A 17304-nucleotide genomic window follows, 5' to 3' on the forward strand; every position below is an offset into this window, starting at 1 on the left:
GCACTTGCTTCCCCAGGACCCTGGGCCTCCACCCCCATCCCCTCTGGTGGGCCTGAAGCCACTGCAGTTGCTGGAGATCAAGGCTCGGGGTCGCTTTGGCTGTGTTTGGAAGGCTCAGCTCATGAATGACTTTGTGGCTGTCAAGATCTTCCCGCTGCAGGTGAGCTTTTGGGGAGTGTCCAGGCCATCTTCTCTCACTGCGGTCCAAGTCAGTGTGACAGGGCAGTCTGAGCCCCTGATCTGTGTGGTGAGAGCAAGGCCATCCGTTTTTGAGCATTAGGTTCCTCAGGACATCAGTGCCAGGCTCAGCCAGACTTCGACCCATGTTGGTTTTGGGTTTTGCTGTTACTTTCATGTTGTGTATGTGGTCTGCATGTTTATACACACAACACAGGTCTGTGTGTGGAGGCCAGAATTTGACACTCAGTGTTTTCCTTTATTGCATTCCACCTGTTTTGGGGTTTCTTTTTGTTTGTTTGTTTGTTTTTTTTTTTTGAGACAGAGTTTCGTATGTAGTCCTGGCTGGCCTGGAACTCACAGATCTACCTGCCTCCACCTCCCAAGTGCTGAAATTAAAGGTGTACACTACCATGCCTGGCTCTCCACCTTTTACAATTTTTTAAAATGTATTTTTAATAAAAACATTTGTTTTTATGTGTATAGGTCTTTTGTCTGCGTGTGTCTGTGGGAAGAGGATGTTGAGTCCCTGAGGCTGGCGTTACAGACAGCTGTGAGCTGCCATGTGTGTGTTGGGAGCTGAACCTGGGTCCTTGGGGAGAGCAGCCAGTGCTCTTAACCTCAGTGCCACCTTTCCAGTCTCTTACTTTCTAATATATTTCGGGACAATCTCTCGCACTGAGCCCAGAGCTCACCGACTGAATGCAAGTCTCAGGAATCCTCCATCTCTGCCCCTTCTGCTTCTAGCACTGGGATCACAGGCTGACATTACACTAGACTTTTTATGGAGCTGCCGGGGATCCGAACTCAGGTCTTCTTGCTTGCCAGGCAGGCCCCTTACTTCCTGATTCATCTCCCCAGTCCCTGAGTTTGGTTTTTGACATTATGGTCTTAGATGCTTCGGATACCAGGCAACCGAAAGTAGTTATTGTCCAGGACACTTAGCAAATCAAGCGCTTGCTGGCTGATACCCGGCACCTCACTTGGCATTTGTGGCCCCATTTGTAAATCCGGGCGCTGGCGCCAGCCACCGCAGAGGTTTGCAGTTGGGCTGGGATGGCGATGGGTGTGTCGGGTGGCTGTGCTGCCGTGGGGCTCCGAGTGGCGGGACTGAGCTGCCTCCCTGCCTCAGGACAAGCAGTCGTGGCAGAGTGAACGGGAAATCTTCAGCACACCTGGCATGAAGCACGAGAACCTGTTGCAGTTCATTGCCGCCGAGAAGCGAGGCACCAACCTGGAGGTGGAGCTGTGGCTCATCACAGCCTTCCACGACAAGGTGAGCCACACCCACCACGCAGACCCCGAGGTGAGACGGATAGGTCTCAGTGGTGGTTTTGTGACTGCCTGTATCAGGTGCCCCTCTCACCCTAGGCCACTTCTTTGGCAAGAATTGCCACTCTGCGCACTTGGTACTTTTGCAGTGAGATGCAACTCCCGGGGCTGGGCGGGGTTGCATCTTTTCCTGCACTTGGAGCCTTCGCCCACAGTTTGTGCTGCCTTCTTTTCAGGGCTCCCTCACGGATTACCTCAAGGGGAACAGCGTCACGTGGAACGAGCTGTGTCATGTGGCAGAGACGATGTCACGAGGCCTCTCGTACCTGCATGAGGATGTGCCCTGGTGCCGCGGCGAGGGCCACAAGCCTTCTATTGCCCACAGGTACCTGGATTAGGGAGCCCTCCGTGCACAGGTGCCGGAGTTGCCGAGAGGGCTGGTGTTGGAAACGAGAGGTGCCTCCCGCTTGCTTCCTGAATGTGCCTGCGGTGGGTCAGAGCAAACCTGGCTGGCCTTCCTTTCATGGAGACTGCTAGCTTTCCAGGCCGGTGTTCTGGCGCCCTCTACTGGGCGCATGAGGAAGTGCTGGCTCGGTTACTTAGCGCTGGCTTTTCCAGTTCTCAGATCATTCTAGAGTATCCTTAAAAGGACTATTATTTGATCTACGTAGGTTATGTTTGCTGATGCTTTCTGGTGTACAGCATACGTGCGTTTGGTTATGTATCCTGACAATGACATTATGCTCCTGGGATTAGCATAAAAAGGCCAATGATAGATTATTACAAAAATGAATTGCCCTCACGGGACTCTTAGGGTTCTTAAAAATTGTCTTAGGATCTTTTAGGACTTCTGAGCCATCTCCCCCCTCCCAGCCCCCCCATGACAAGGTTTCTCTGTGTAGTCCTGGTCACCACTGCCTGGACATACTTTCTTATTTTTCTTATTTTTTTTTTTTTTTGACTTTTATTATGTAGCTCAGGCTGTCCCTGAACTCAGGACTCCTACAGCCTTCCAGACTCCAGGCTTATAGACATGAGCCCTCATGCCAGCCTTGAACCACACCGCTGTGTGCTGTTAAATGGCATGCACTGGGGCCAGCTGGGGTGGCGCTCACTTTTAATCCCAGCACTCGGGAGGCAGAAGCAGTTGGATCTCTGTGAGTTCAAGGCCAGCCTGGTCTGCATGGTGAATTCCAGGTCAACCAAAGCTACACAGTGAGACCCTTCTCACCCCCTTCCCCCTCAAAGAAGACACTCACTGAACCTTGTTCCAGTCTGGTGAGATGGAGCTATCTCTGTCAGCCCCACCTACAGGGGATGGAGCCATAGTACTGAGACTGCCGCGCTTAATAAAAGCCCCACGGCGACTTTAGTCTGACTCTGGGGGTGGGGCTTGAGGGTGGCTCCCTATTGACTGTTGACTTCAGAGCTGAAGGGCTCCAGCTGGTGTTGACTGCAGTGGCAGAGCAGGTTGGATGTGAGGCAAAGGTTGACTCTTGTATGTGGTGTAGTTCAGTTTAGCAGCAATGCCTAGTAAGTGCTGGGAAAGGTGGGCTGGGTCTGGATGCTGGGCCTCAGCTAGGCTCTTGTTCTCCACAGGGACTTCAAAAGCAAGAATGTACTGCTGAAGAGTGACCTCACTGCTGTGCTGGCAGACTTTGGCCTGGCTGTTCGGTTTGAGCCAGGGAAGCCTCCAGGGGACACCCATGGGCAGGTAAGGAGTCTGAGCAGCCGGAGTAGGGGCTGGCTCAGGGCTGATGCTCTGAGGCTTAGCTGGCGCCCCTTCGGAGCTATCTGGGAACTTAGAGAACCAGAGCTCTTGTCTCACCAGTCGGGAAACCAAGGCCTGTAGGTTGGTTTCCTACAATCCATGCTCCCCTTTTGGGCTTCAGTCATTCCTCCTTGTATTTCAGTCTTTCTACTGTAATTATTATTTTTCAAAAATACATTGTGTGCAGGTGTGTGTGTGTGTGTGTGTGTGTGTGTGTGTGTGTGCAGGTGTGTGTGTGTGTGTGTGTGTGTGTGTGTGGGTGGGTGCACATGCATGCATGTGTACACACATGCATGTTTTTTTAGGGGACAACTTTAGGAAGTCAGTTATTATTTTCCCAGCATGTGGGTTCCTTGGATTGAACTCCGGTTGTCAGGCTTGGCAACAAGGGTCTTTAACACTGAGACACCGCCTGCCCTCCGTTATAATTGCTAAGTGAGATCAAATAACAGGAGAGGTACTGAGAATCCAACTAAATGCAAACCATTCTGGGAGAGCCACTTGGTGTTTTTAAATGCGTTCTTGCCATTTTTGTTTCAACTGTTTTTTTTTTTTTTTTTTTTTTGGTTTTTCGAGACAGGGTTTCTCTGTGCAGCTTTGGAGCCTGTCCTGGCACTCGCTCTGGAGACCAGGCTGTCCTCGAACTCACAGAGATCCACCTACCTCTGCCTTCTGAGTGCTGGGATTAAAGGCGTGCGCCACCAACGCCCGGCCTTGCTTCAGCTTTTTAAATTCTGCTTTATTTACTTGTTTATTTAGTGTGTGTATTCCCGTTTCCAGGTGGAAGTCTGAGGTAGTCACGGGCATCTTCTTTGGTCGCCCACCACCTTGTATATTAAGGCTGGGTCTTTCGCTTGAACCTAGATCCATAGTTAGTCCAGCCAGCTTGCTCTGAGGACCCCGCCTGTCTGCTGGGTGCTGGTGTTGCAGGCAGGCTGCATTTATGTGGGTTCTAGATATCCAAACTTCCATTTTCATGCTTGAGTGACAAGTGCCCTAAAGGCTAAGCCATCTCCCCATCCCCCTTGTTTACTAGAGGGTCTCTGAGTAGTCCAGGCTGGTCTGGGACTCTCAGTTCTTTTTGCTCATTTTCTGAGTGCGTGGCTTTGCTTCAGTTATTAAACTCAGTAGAGGGGGTTAAGAACACTGGCTGCTCTTCCAGAGGGGTTCCGAGTTCAATTCCCAGGAATCCCACATGGTGGTTTCACAACCAGCTGTGATGAGATCTGGTGCCCTCTTCTGGTGTGCAGGGAATACATGCAGGCAGAACACTGTACATAATAAATAAAATAAATCTTAAAAAACAAATAAAAATGAACTCATTAGAGTACAAAGCCTCGGAGTAGCTTGTTGGTGTAGCTTTTTCATCAGCTCTGTCTGCAGTTATTATCAGATATAATCTTAACTCTGGAGCAGGGCTTTGCCTTGAAGGCTTTGTGCTTTGAATGTCTCTGTCTTAACCAGTCTCGTGCACAGGCTACGGTTCTCTACACATTACAGCCGAGTGTGTGTTTGAGTGTAGCTGGTCTCTGGAGACCCTGGCCTCCTCTGTCTTCATGCAGGTTGGCACGAGACGGTACATGGCCCCCGAGGTGCTGGAGGGTGCCATCAACTTCCAGAGAGACGCCTTCCTGCGAATCGACATGTACGCCATGGGGCTGGTGCTGTGGGAGCTTGTTTCTCGTTGCAGGGCTGCAGATGGTGAGTGGGCTGGCAGCCCCGGGCATCCTGGGTTGGGGGCCTGAGCCGGTGATCTCACCAGCTCCCTGTCACCTCTCAGGGCCAGTGGATGAGTACATGCTGCCCTTTGAGGAGGAGATTGGCCAACACCCGTCCCTGGAGGACCTGCAAGAGGTGGTTGTCCACAAGAAGATGAGGCCTACCATTAAGGATCATTGGCTGAAACATCCGGTGAGGGAGCTGGGTTCAGAGGACTACGGGTGTGTGAAGGGGACTGCCTGACAGAGCAGGGCCCCAGGAGCGAGGGTAGGCAGCCATGCTCCCTGCACCCTACGGAGGGATCTCTGAGGTTGTGGGGAATAAGGTAGGCCCTGATCTCCTTCCCACCCTCACTGTTGCTCAGATACTAAATGTTGGGCCTTTGTGTTTGTGCTTTGTGTACAATTTGATTTGAGATCCAGTGCTCCAAGGCTAGCAGCTGTTTGTGTGTGTGTGTGTGTGTGTGTGTGTGTGTAGTAAAGGGAGGGGGAGAGGGTTCCCCTTCTTCCTGTTGAAGTTTAGCAAATATTTCCCTGGAGCTGTAAGGGCAGTCCAGACTCAGTGGGGTGACTGACAGGAGAGCAGGGTTCTGAGGGCCTGCAGCCTTCTAATTGACCTGCAATGGGTGTGGTTGGGACATAGGCTCCGCCCATTCCCTGGACGCATCATCACTTGCTGCCCTCACTGTGCAGCCCTAACAAGGGTTCTTCCCTCCCTCCCACTCCTCTGCAGGGCCTGGCCCAGCTCTGTGTGACCATTGAGGAGTGCTGGGACCACGATGCAGAGGCTCGCCTCTCTGCAGGCTGCGTGGAGGAGCGGGTGTCCCTCATCAGGAGGTCGGTCAACGGCACTACCTCGGACTGTCTAGTCTCTCTGGTGACATCTGTCACCAATGTGGACCTGCCCCCTAAAGAGTCCAGCATCTAAGCCTAGGATATGAGTGTCTCTCCAGACTCAGTGGATCTGAAGAAAAAAAAAAGGAAAAAAGTTGTGTTTTGTTTTGGAAATACCATAAAACCAACAAACACATAAAATGCAGCTGCTATTTTACCTTGACTTTTATTATTATTATAATTATTATTAATAATATTATTTTTGGATTGGATCAGTTTTTACCAGCATATTGTTCTACTGTATCGCAAACAGCGGACGTGTCAGCAGGCGTTGAGGTGCTGAGCTGTGAGTGCAGAACCAGCGCCATGCTGAAGAGCCTCAGCCACTCCTGTCCTTCGGGATGGATTTTCCCCAGCGTTCTCTTTGTTGTCTCAGAATCTGTAACACAAAGAAACCCATCTCCTGTCTTAGGAAACTCAATGCTGCAATCTCTACTAGAGGAACCCTTGAAGACTGTTACATGGACACACACCCTTCCTCAGAAGAGCCCCCCCCCCTTTATTTTGTGTCTCCCTTTTCAGGCAGTGAGCTTAAGAAATGGCAGATGTGTCTTCATGGATCTAATGGGTGTCATCCTGACCCAGCAGAGGGAAAGCGAGATGAGGAGGGTGGTTTGGAAGGGAGGGTGGTTCTGGGTGGGTTCGGAGCAGAGCTACACTGGACTTGGGCACATATGGAGCAACACCCTTGGCTATGGAGGCTGTTTTCTCAGGTAACAAGGGGTGGAGTACAAGGACCTTATGGGGGCTGAGCAGCAAGCACAGGGTCTGGAGAAAGTTCAAGGGCAGGGCCAGGCTGCCCCACCTGCCCAGGCTCCTCCCACTACCTTGGGCTTGGCTGTGGGTTGGAGGAAACACTGCCTCGCTTGTGCGTATATTGGGACTAGGTGAGGGCGTGGCAGTTTAGCAGACATTCTTCATTAGACACGATGCTGTAGGTCTCTTTTATGGAGGAAATACCAAACTGCAGTTTCCTCTTGGCAGTTTGGGGAAATGCCCATGGTGCCCCCTGCACGGTGTGGGTAGCCCAGAGGATCCCTGGGTGGGGACCTTGCCGGCCTGCAGCTCTGGCTTGGCTCTACGCAGCGGCATCACTGGCTCCTTTCTGAGGCTCGTGAACACGGCTTTCTCCAGACCCTTTAAAGTGGTGCATATTCTAAAGCTGTTTTTCTATTACGCCATAACCTTGCTCCAGGCCGTGAATGTTCCTAATGCTGCTGTCTCGACATTGGATTTTTTTTTTTTATTTATGAAACATGCTAAAAAATTTTTTTTTCAGACAGAACACACACATCCACATATGCACACATACTTTGCTGTGTGGCTTCCGAGGTTGAAATTTTAAAAAGTAAAAGAAGTAACTTCACGACCACAGACCACCTCAAACCAGAAATACCTCAGAATTTTCTACTTGTGTACGTTTTATTAATTATATATTTTGTTAGTCGTGTTGTCTTGTAGGAAGTATATTTTAATGTAAGTTGGCTTTTATGACAAGGAAGTTTAAAAGAAATAGAGAAAAAGAAAAAAAGTCTGTGTCTTCTAGTCAGCACTGCCTTTTTATTTGTGAATATTGTCATCAGCTCTAGGTGGCCATCTGAGCGGAGTCTGGGCGTTCGTCACTCTGGTTTAGACCATATTATGCAACCAGCACATCTTTATCTTGAGGGCAGGCCACTGCCTCCTGGGTTGTCGAGAGGCCCAGGTGTTGTTCCAGAAGTCCCCTGGGTAGTTTTCAGGATGACACCCCTCCTTTACCGTGGCAGACCCAAAGCCCTCAGGCCCACTGCAGCTGGCACTTGAGGGTTAATTCCCTTGGCAGCAGGTGGGCTCTGCAGTGCCTGTAACTGTGCTGTGAAGTCTGGGAGAGCATAGCTCACAGCTGGGCAGCCGCTCCCCTCAGCGTGTTGTGTGGTGCCTGGGGGTGGGGTGGGGACGGTCGCAGCCCTGGGCTTGTTCTTTTCTGTGGGTGTTTGTGCACAGGCCAGCTGGCTTCCCTCTCAGACCTTGGTCTTTGTTTCCATGGATCACTGTGGGCTGGCCGGGTAGTTAGGGGGACATGTACTCTGTTTCCGTAAGCTATGTGTGTCCCTTCCTCCCCTCCCCCATTTGATTTTGTGCTATGTGGTATTTTCTCCTCTCAGAATACTGTTTTTTTTTTTTTTTTTTTCCTAGCAAAACAAGTCTTACAGCAGTTGCTTTTCTTTTCCGCTTATTTCTTTGAGAAGCTTTAAATATTTATTGAAAAGTGCCATATCTGCTTTCTTTAGCTTTCTCCTCAGGCAGTGGGACCCTCTCTCCTCTTGACCCTTAACAAACAAACCACTAAGAAATGCAGCTATTTTGCTGCACGAGTGACCCAGACCCAGCCACACGCTGTGCCAAACACTAAACCCAGCTTCCTTGTGTGTGATCTCGTGACCCTGGGTGGTTTTTCTCTCGTGTGCTGGCTTGGTTGTCACAAGCATCCTGACCTCTGGTGTGGGACATCCCAGTCGTGATACTTTGCAGGCCTGACACCTTTTCTGGGGGCTGTCTTCCCTTGCTGCTGACCCTGTGTCCAGCCACAGCAGTGTCCTTGTCAATCCTCTGTGTCATTATAATGGAGTGTCTGAGTGTCCTGGAAAAGGGAGGGTCTGGGCTGGAGACTGCTTCGAGGCTTCAGGTAACATACCCAGTTGCTCATGGCTGGAAGCTAGGTGATTCTCCAGGGTGTGGCCTGGAAGTTTGGGTGGCCCCTGTTTTTCTTTCTTCTCGTGTTCAGTTGGGTTGTGGGGCCTCTGCCTTGCACTGTCCCACAGATTTCACGTCACTTTCCCTGGATTCCCATCTCCCCTAAGCTTTTTGGAAGCCTGAGGAAGCCCCTGTGTGTGGAAAGTGCTGAGAATAGTCAGGGGAGAGAAATAGCTAGAGACGTCATTCTTCCTTCACTGCATGTAGTGGTCCAGACAGGCTCCATCTATTGCCAGAGATCTCTGTGACTATGTCAGAGAAGGACAAAGCAGGTGAAGAAGACCCTCATTGATGGAATGTCAAGGAAGGCTGTGAGTAGTCTTTAGCACCTGGGCTAACATGGGCTGGCCTGGTATCAGGGCACCAGATGCAAGGGAAAGTGTTGGGCCTTCTGCTCACAAGCCACAGCAAAGGGAAGCTCTGTCTCTCATCGCTAGGCTACCAGACTTGCTGGGTGAGGGCTGGGCCAGCCTTGCTGACAAGGCTTGAGCTTCTAGCATATTGTATAACCCTTCCACACTGCTCTCTCCTCCCTTCCTCCCTGGAGGTGATCACACCTTTGGCCCTGTCTTGTTAGCTCTAGGGCTTAGACTTTATGAACAGTTTTTCTTGGTGACCAGCCTAAATATATTGAATGTTTCCCACGCACCTTTTGTCTCAGAAGGCCTGTGATGTGGCGGTTCCTATTCTTAGGCACTTAGGCAAAGACGTGACTGTCCATCCAGAGCTAGAGGACTGGATGGCTCTCTCACTCACACATGGAAGTCTATCTTTTAGTGTGTGAAGTTCCTGGTGTATACTGCTGGATGGGAGTGTGTCCCGTTTGTTGTTCCTAAATAATTAATACAGCAAAAGTCCACTGTACTGTAAGTTGAGTCCCTGTCATTCTTCTCAAGAACTTGCTTTGTTAGCTGCATCCCTGAATCAGAGAGCAGTTCCTAGTTCATTCAGCTTGATCTTCAGCATTGGCTATTTCATCCTTTTGGGCCTTTGGGTAGCACAGGTTTGGAGAGATGATCGGGTCTGGTCTGCGAAAAATAAATTAAGTTTAAAACACTTCCTTGGGAATTAATGAGTTGATTCCACCATATTTTTAAAAATGAGTTCAAAAGGCCCATAGACTATCAATAAGTCTTTGGTGGGCTACTGGGACATTGTTATTTGGACCTATTTGTGATTATTCTAAATTACTGTTGGGCTGACAATTTGAATTGATATCAGGAGCATCTACATCTTTTTTTTTTTTTTTAATTTTTCTTGCTGGCATCTTCCAGGTGTGAAGGAAGGCAGACTTTGCACTTGAGGTGCTATGCCCATCTCCTTAGCGCCCAAGCCAGCGCTGCTTGCCCCATCCGTGGCAACACCTGGTGATGATTCCTTTAGAGAATCAAAATGCATCTTTCCTAGATGCCAATGTGGGGCGATGGGATCTGCACAGCCTCTTGTTCTCCAGGCCAGTGTCCATAGACTGTCTGCGCTGAGGTAGTGCAGGCAGTTAGTGTCTGGCTGCAGGTGGAGACCATCTGAGCGGGCAATCCGGACACCTGCAGATGAGAGACGCTACATTCATCTGTAGACTTTGTGTTTGAGTTTACAGTTAGGAGAAATGGGACACCATTAGTCTTTTTGGGCAAGCAAAGGTGGGGTTTTTTTTGTGAATGAACAAACCCTGCCCCTAGTCTTGGAGCACCCATCCTTGTTGCACGGGCGGGTCCATTCCCTAACCCTTGACCATTTTGCATCAGTGTTGTTGGATAGATAGTGTTGCAAACAAGAGCAGTTGTACAGCAGACACCACTTGCAGTTTTACTTGGCGGTCTGTAGCTGCACACCGATACTTAGTTTTGTCAGTTGACAGATGCCTCTACATGGTGTGGAGACTGTTTTGTACCACAGATTATTTTTATAAACTAGTGAGTTGGAGTGAGAATGTAACCCAAGCCATTGAGCTTTACTTTCAGGGTTGTGCACACACTGGATGGCGTGGGGGCGCTGGAGCTCAGCGCTTGCATGGGTTCCTGTAGACACTGGCAGCCTGAAGTTGTTCTTAGGGTCCTTTGGCCCAAGCTGCACTCACAGGGCAGTGGTTCTGTCTGCTTCCTGCCTGTGGAGGGGACAGTGGCTGGGCAAAGGGAGGAGCTTGTAGTGGGTTTGACTTCTGCTGAACAAAGGGTTCTGAGGTTGAAAGCTTGTCCGTTGCTTCCATGCGAGGTAGTCACATGAGTGGACTCGGGAGCGATAGGACAGAGCCGTGTGGGACACGTCTAGAGGAAGATTTGGGCTTCAGGAAATATTGAAATGGGGATTTGTTGGCCTGAGTTCTGCTAACCAGGACTATCTAGGACCAAGCTGAGTATTCTTTGGCAGTGGTGGGGCTCATGGGTATAATAACGGAATTAAGTGGCGAGTTCCTGGGCGCGTTTGCCCCTTTGGATCAGGGCTGCTTTCTGCCCCACTGAGTCAACTAGGAACCAACAGAGGAAGTTCAGTGCCTCGGTCTCAGAGCAGGGTATCTTTCAGATGTCCGCAGAGGGTTTCTGTCAAAGGCCTTGGCGGCCTTCATCTCACCGCTTGATTTTGGGGAGAGAGTGGATGGTTGCTTGGGTGGGACTTTGCATGGGGCTGGGGGAGGTGGGTAATTCAGCTAATTCCTGTTGTCCCATGGCCAAGTCTGAGGTCCAGCCGAAGGCCTTTTCCCCCACATCCTGCCTGCTGGCTGCATCCTGCTGCTTAGAGGGTCCACTGCATGGGGCGTTCCTGCTAAGAGACCTCTGGTGTGCCGTTTCAAACCAGCTGTTCCCCCTGGTCATCCTGGTTTAGAATGTTGTTTTACTTTCTACTTGGGACACAGTTCCACCGCCCCCCTTCTGTTCTCCGTAAAAGAACACTTCTGTGCTCTCCAGCCGCTGTCTTGGAATGTAATTCTGTTGTGCCTTTGTTTTTGTCGCGCACCCCTCAAAAGCAACCGCTGTAAGCTTTCTGGACTTGTCTTTTCGAGCCCCCTCCCCTTCCCGTCTCCCCTTTCCAGCCCTAATTTCTGGATGCACTTGTGTGATCCGGGTCCTAAGAACCAGTTACCTCAGACCTCAAGTTGAACAGTGTCACCACCTAGGCCCTCTTGATACCACCGACTCTTACCACACACGCAGGAGGCCTGCCCACTGAGTGTGGGCACTGCCCTATTTTAAAGCAAAACTCTTCCCAGGGGACCCAGGGGCTTCTGGCAAGCCTGACCTGACGCTATGGTGGGACTGGTTGGGAGTGTCATATGAACAGTGCTTCCTGTGCCCCGTGAGAGTTCCGCCGTGTTCAGTATTTTCGTTGTCTGAATAGGCAAAGCAACCTAACTGGCTGGTCTCATAAGCAAATCAGCTCCAAAGATGAACTCTTTGTAACACATTTCCAGTCGCTAGAACTCAGACATAGAACATTCCTTCAAACAGCAGGGTAGAAGCCCCTCCCCCCCCATCCACTGCCACAGTGCGTTCTGGGAAGGTGTCTGTAACATACGTTGCTGTGGAATTAGGCCTTGTGGGATATGGCTGCTTGTCATTTTGATGTATTTTAAATAAATATATATATATATATTTTTAAAGAGCCTTTTTTACCAGTTCAAAAAGCGTAACTAACCAGCTGTCCCCACATCTGAATTTTTGTCTCTGGGGCATAGACGGCAGGCTGAGATTAAAAGTGGTAACTCAGGCGTGAGTTGCCTGCCCTGGACTGTCCTCCCTGTCCCGCTGACCATGGGACACCAGGGTCAGCGTGTTCCCGGTGGGTTTCAACTCAGCCCTCTGGATGTCTGGTGTCTGCCCTGCTTAGCGGACTGTTGACCTCAGTCCTTGTAAGTGCTTTAGCCCTAGTGGGGTTTTCCCAGAGCACTGCCAGAGTTAAGTGTATGAGTTCAGCCAAATAATTTCTCCATAAGGGAAAAGCACGAGAGACCCGAGTAGGAAACACTAGTTGTTAGAGGCCGCCTGGGAGCAAGCAGTTGTCACTAGGGCAGGAGACCTCATTTGAAACGCCAGGTCACCAGCAAGAGTGCAACTGTTAAAATACCAGCAGCTTGCTTCCCCCCCCCCCCAGAATTCTCTAAAAAATGGAAAGAAAGTGAATGGTACTTGAGAACTGAAGGAGAGGGTTACCGCAGATTAGAAACATGTTTCTAGATTTCAGTACCATGACACAAATCCACATGATGCCGTTTCCCAACTCTACCAGAGAATCTGCTTATGAACTTGACATGATCCCAATGGTGACGTTAAAGGCCAAATTTTTCATCTGTTACTATTTTCCACATTTGTCCTTGAATCTGATTAGTGTTAATACAGTACTTGTAAACTTACCTTGCCTCGAGTTTGATGTCGATTCCTGTGAAGAAGAGCTTTGGCATGTGACAGACAGTGAGTTAAGAAACACAGCAGAGTATGAAATTTTGCAGGGACAATTTTGGAACCAACAGAAAATGTCACTTTTTATTTACCATCTTATATATCAGTTTTACCAGCTATTTCTAAATGGTACATTATTTGGAAGAAAAACCTTAAGACTTGTCTGACTTAGTGGAGAATGTATGTGTTGCCCTCGGGATGGGTAGCTAAGCCTCACTGAGCTGTGTTATCTAACTTGTATATATGAATTGTAATTAAAAGTTTGGACTCATCTGTTTCTCGAAGTTTAAAATGCCGAGTCATTGCGAAGTCTGGAGTGTGACTAGTCTATGATTTCAGGCTGCAGATGTGAGGGAGCTGTCTCAAGTGCTAAAACTAAAAACTTCTAGTTTTGGGCTCAAATTCGACTAAGTACTGTTTGTATGCCAGAGTATGTGAGGTGTAAATGTAGTAGGACACTTTCCACCCTTGTAGCTATAAAACAAACATTTTGTAGAACAGAAAATAGCTTGTACTACTGAATTAACAAAAGTTATACTAAAATATCATGTCTTAAAAGAATATATATATATACAGAGTTAAGCTTGTTGCTGTTACCCTGTCTGGATTTGAAAAGTGTGCTGATTTATATATATATATTACACACACACACACACACACACACACACACACACCCCGTGATGGCCTGAAGCAGACATCTGTGTAACTGTAGCTGCAGAGTGCGAACATTTTGGGAAGAACACTGTATCATAGCTCATTCATCTGCAGTGATCTTTGCTCCGTTCTCCTGTGGTAACTTTAGAGACGCGTGTCGAGTTTGAAGTTAGATCTGCTAAGTTGGGGTTTTGCTGCTTGAATTCTGCACTGGGCCCTCAAACCGATGTGAATGTAGTTTTTCCCCCTGTGTGAAGGAGCAGCCACACCCCCCAACAGAATAGGAGGAAAAATCTAGAACTATTTCAAGTTTTATCTTTTTGTATATGAAAATAAATAATAATAAATAAAGCAACCTTGTCTGTATTTTTTTTTTTAATTTGTGAGTATCTCTCTATATGTGTGTTTGTATGCTGCCTGTGTGGAGGCCTAGGGAGGCCAAAGCTGGTGATGAGAGTCCCCGAAGCTGCCATGTGGTTGCTGGGAACTGAACTTGGATCCTCTGGAAGAGCAGCAAGTGTTCTTAACCACGGAGTCATCTCTCTAGCACCCTCCTGTTTTTTTTTTTTTTCCCCAAGACAGGGTTTTTCTGTGTAGCTCTGGCTGTCCTGGAACTCTGTAGACAAGGCTGTTCTTGAACTCAGAGATTCACCTGACTCTCCTACAGAGTGCTGGGATCAAAGGCATGTGCCACCACTGCCCAGCTCCACTCCCACCCCCATTGCCCAAGACAGGGTTTCTCTGTATAGTTCTGGCTATGTTGGAACTTACTCTGTAAATAAGGCTAGCCTCAAATTCAGAGATCTGCCTGCCTTTGCCTCATGAATGCTGGGATTAAATGTGTGTGCCATTACTGCCTGGCTTCATTTTTTATTTTTCAATTACATACATACATACATACATACATACATACATACATGGGGGTTATTTGCATGTGGATGCTGTTTCCAAGGTGTGAGAAAGTGTCCGATCTCCTGGAACTGGAGTTACAGGTAGTTGTGGCTGCCCAACATGGGTGCTGGGAATGGAGCTCGGGTCACCAGCCCCATCGAGGTCTGTCCTAATTACATGGCAGGAGTTTGACATTCCTTTTTATGGGAATTGGGAGTTAATAAGAGCATGCCCTGCTTTCAGGGATGGTTCTAGTCTGTGGGTTCCTGCTTGATACGCTGTTGCTGATGGCTGTAGTGGGACTGGAGCTGAGCACGGATCTCCCGATCTGCCAGCTAGACTGCTGAGATCCTGCATGAAGACCTGAGTTTGATTCCTGGAACCTGCATAAAGGTGGGAGGAGAGAACTAACTCGGCCAAGGATGTTCTCTGGCCTCCTCGTGTGCTCCATGGCACGGACATACACAGACATACTAGTAAGGATTGATGAAACTAAAAAAGCTAGTGGCAACGCCTTCCAGTAATCCGAGTACTGGGCAGATGGAGGTGTGATGGGCAGGGCCTCAGGGTGGTCCCCTAAATGGACTGTCCTGTGACTGAGGCTGAGTTCCTCAAAGGCAGGAGGATGTTTTCCGAAAGCGCCAGGAATCCCACCTCAAGCCTCCCTGTGCTTTGCAGCCCATGTTAAGCAGAATTCCTGTGAGTGTATCAGAGATGCCCTGGTTCAGGTGCAAGAGATTTGTTCCGCTAAACCCGGCTAAGTGTGGGGTGGCTGCTGAGGCACTGAGGAAAGTTACACAGTATCCGAGAGTAAGCTAACACCGGCTCTATTGCCTAGCAGAGAACACAGCTTCAGAAAGAATTTGTTTAAGTGGAGAAACATTGTTTTTGAGCCTAACTTCGGCCAGTAGGATGCCTTTTAACTCATCCTTTATGAAGCTGCTGGAAGGCTCCTCAGTGGCTTTTAAAGTACTACCTTTGGCCCTTTTCAGTCTTTCAGATACGGAAAGCTAATGTTTCATTAGTGAGTGCAGAAAAGGGAGACTTAAGACTCACTTTTAGCCAGGTGGCACATGCATTTAATCCCAGAACTCTGAGGAAGAGACAGGTGGATCTCTGTGAGTTTGAGGCCAGCCTGGTCTACAGAGTGAGTTCCAGGACAGCCAGGGCTACACAGAGAAACCCTGTCTTGAAAACCAAAAACCAAAACAAAACCAACCCCATTTCTTCTTCTTCTTCTTCTTCTTCTTCTTCTTCTTCTTCTTCTTCTTCTTCTTCTTCTTCTTCTTCTTCTTCTTCTTCAAAACAGTGGTTCACCATGTAGCCATTCCTAGTTTGGAACTTGTTACACAGACCAGATTGGCCCTGGACTTTCAGAGATCTACCAGCAAAACTCATATTTGACAAAGGAGCTTGGAGCTGGAAAATCTTTTAGACTGGATTTTAGGGCTTCTCTGGTCACTTCCCTTTACCAAAGGAATTCTTTTGTTAAAAGAAATGACACTGGCTGGGCATTGGTGGTGCACACCTTTAATCCCAGCACTCGGGAGGCAGAGGCCGGAGTTTGAGACCAGCCTGGTCTATAAGAGCTAGTTCCAGGACAGCCTCCAAAGCCACAGAGAAAGCCTATCTCAAAAAACAAAAACAAAACAAAAAAGAAGAAACGACCCTGTAGATATTTTGTAAAAGCAAAACAAACAAAAACTTAAGAAGTAGAAAAGAACTGAGGAATTCGCCTTGTCCCCCGCTGATAAATCTTCAGCATCCCTGTGGAGTACTAGGGCTCCCTTGTACAGTTTAAAAACTGGTCCAGTCCTTTTATTTTACAGATGGGCAAGTAGGTCTTCAGGTGTTTCACTGTCCCAGAACAGCAGTCCTTCCAATTCTTGGGGCCAAGTGGCATTACTTTGATATTGAAGAAAAAGATTTGGATGACAAAAACTCATCTATGTGCTTTCTACTTTAAAGAAAAATGGCTGGGTGTTCTGGCATCTGTCTGTGCACTGTGTGTGTCTTGTGCACATGAATACCAGAAGAGAGCATCCGAGACCTTGGGCTGGAGTCCTAGCCTGTTGTGAGCCTCCGTGTTGGTCCAGGTTAAACCCAGGTCTGGTGCTCTTATCCAGCCTTATCTTTGCACTTATTCAATGACTATACCATGTTCTAATGGCAGCTGCTGAAGTAGCCTTCATGTCCACTGACTAGTATTTTTTTTTGGTTGCATTATTAGTACTTTCCATTGCATATGACAGAAGGTTTTAGGCTAAAGGGGGCTGGAGTGGGAGGATCCAGGTGAGGTGGACACTTGTCTTGGGGAAAGGCATGGAGGGTGGGCTTCAGGAGCCTTGAGAGCTGGGGTCATTGAGTTGCAAGCCCTCCAGACCTGCATTTGTTCTGTAACTGCTCCATGGGGACCATATGCAGCTGCTCCTTTGTTTACTTGGCTGAAAACTAGTGTGTAGATGGGCAGAGTTGGCTAAATCACAGGCTTACTACCAGGAAAGAGCATCAGACCTATAACTCCCTAGAAAGGGCAGCTGACCTAGCTCAAGCAGTCAAGGTCAGAGACCTATGGGCTTATACATGATTTCACAAGAGTTATTCTTTGGGAGGAATTCCTCAAGCATTTTTCTCTGTTTGAGGTCTTTTTTTTTAAAAAAAATATCTTGTTTTACTTTTATAACTATCTTATTTTACATAGTTGGTCACTAGAGATGGCTTCCTGCTGAGCGATTGTCCTTGAGGTCAGATGAAATGTAGCTATTCCAGTTGAGAAATGTGGGTTGGTTGTAGAGTAATTGCC

At 48.5% G+C, this 17304-nt stretch overlaps 1 protein-coding gene across 2 annotated transcripts in view; it reads left to right on the top strand.

Moving 5' to 3' along the window:
• Acvr2b (activin A receptor type 2B) overlaps window positions 1-13965 on the top strand; it is a 43140-nt gene extending 29175 nt beyond the window's left edge. The window contains exons 5-11 of one of the 2 annotated variants that reach the window (XM_027415377.2): window positions 2-160; window positions 1310-1453; window positions 1686-1834; window positions 3049-3163; window positions 4783-4921; window positions 5001-5131; window positions 5672-13965. In XM_027415377.2, coding sequence (XP_027271178.1) covers window positions 2-160; window positions 1310-1453; window positions 1686-1834; window positions 3049-3163; window positions 4783-4921; window positions 5001-5131; window positions 5672-5866 — 1032 coding nt within the window. In that variant the 3' untranslated portion in view covers window positions 5867-13965. The remainder of the gene's footprint in view (window position 1; window positions 161-1309; window positions 1454-1685; window positions 1835-3048; window positions 3164-4782; window positions 4922-5000; window positions 5132-5671) is intronic. The other variant, XM_027415378.2, reaches the window with a different exon arrangement.
• Window positions 13966-17304: the final 3339 nt, after the last annotated feature.

Source organism: Cricetulus griseus, chromosome 4, assembly GCF_003668045.3.
Source record: "Cricetulus griseus strain 17A/GY chromosome 4, alternate assembly CriGri-PICRH-1.0, whole genome shotgun sequence".
NCBI classification, from domain to species: Eukaryota; Metazoa; Chordata; class Mammalia; order Rodentia; family Cricetidae; genus Cricetulus; species Cricetulus griseus.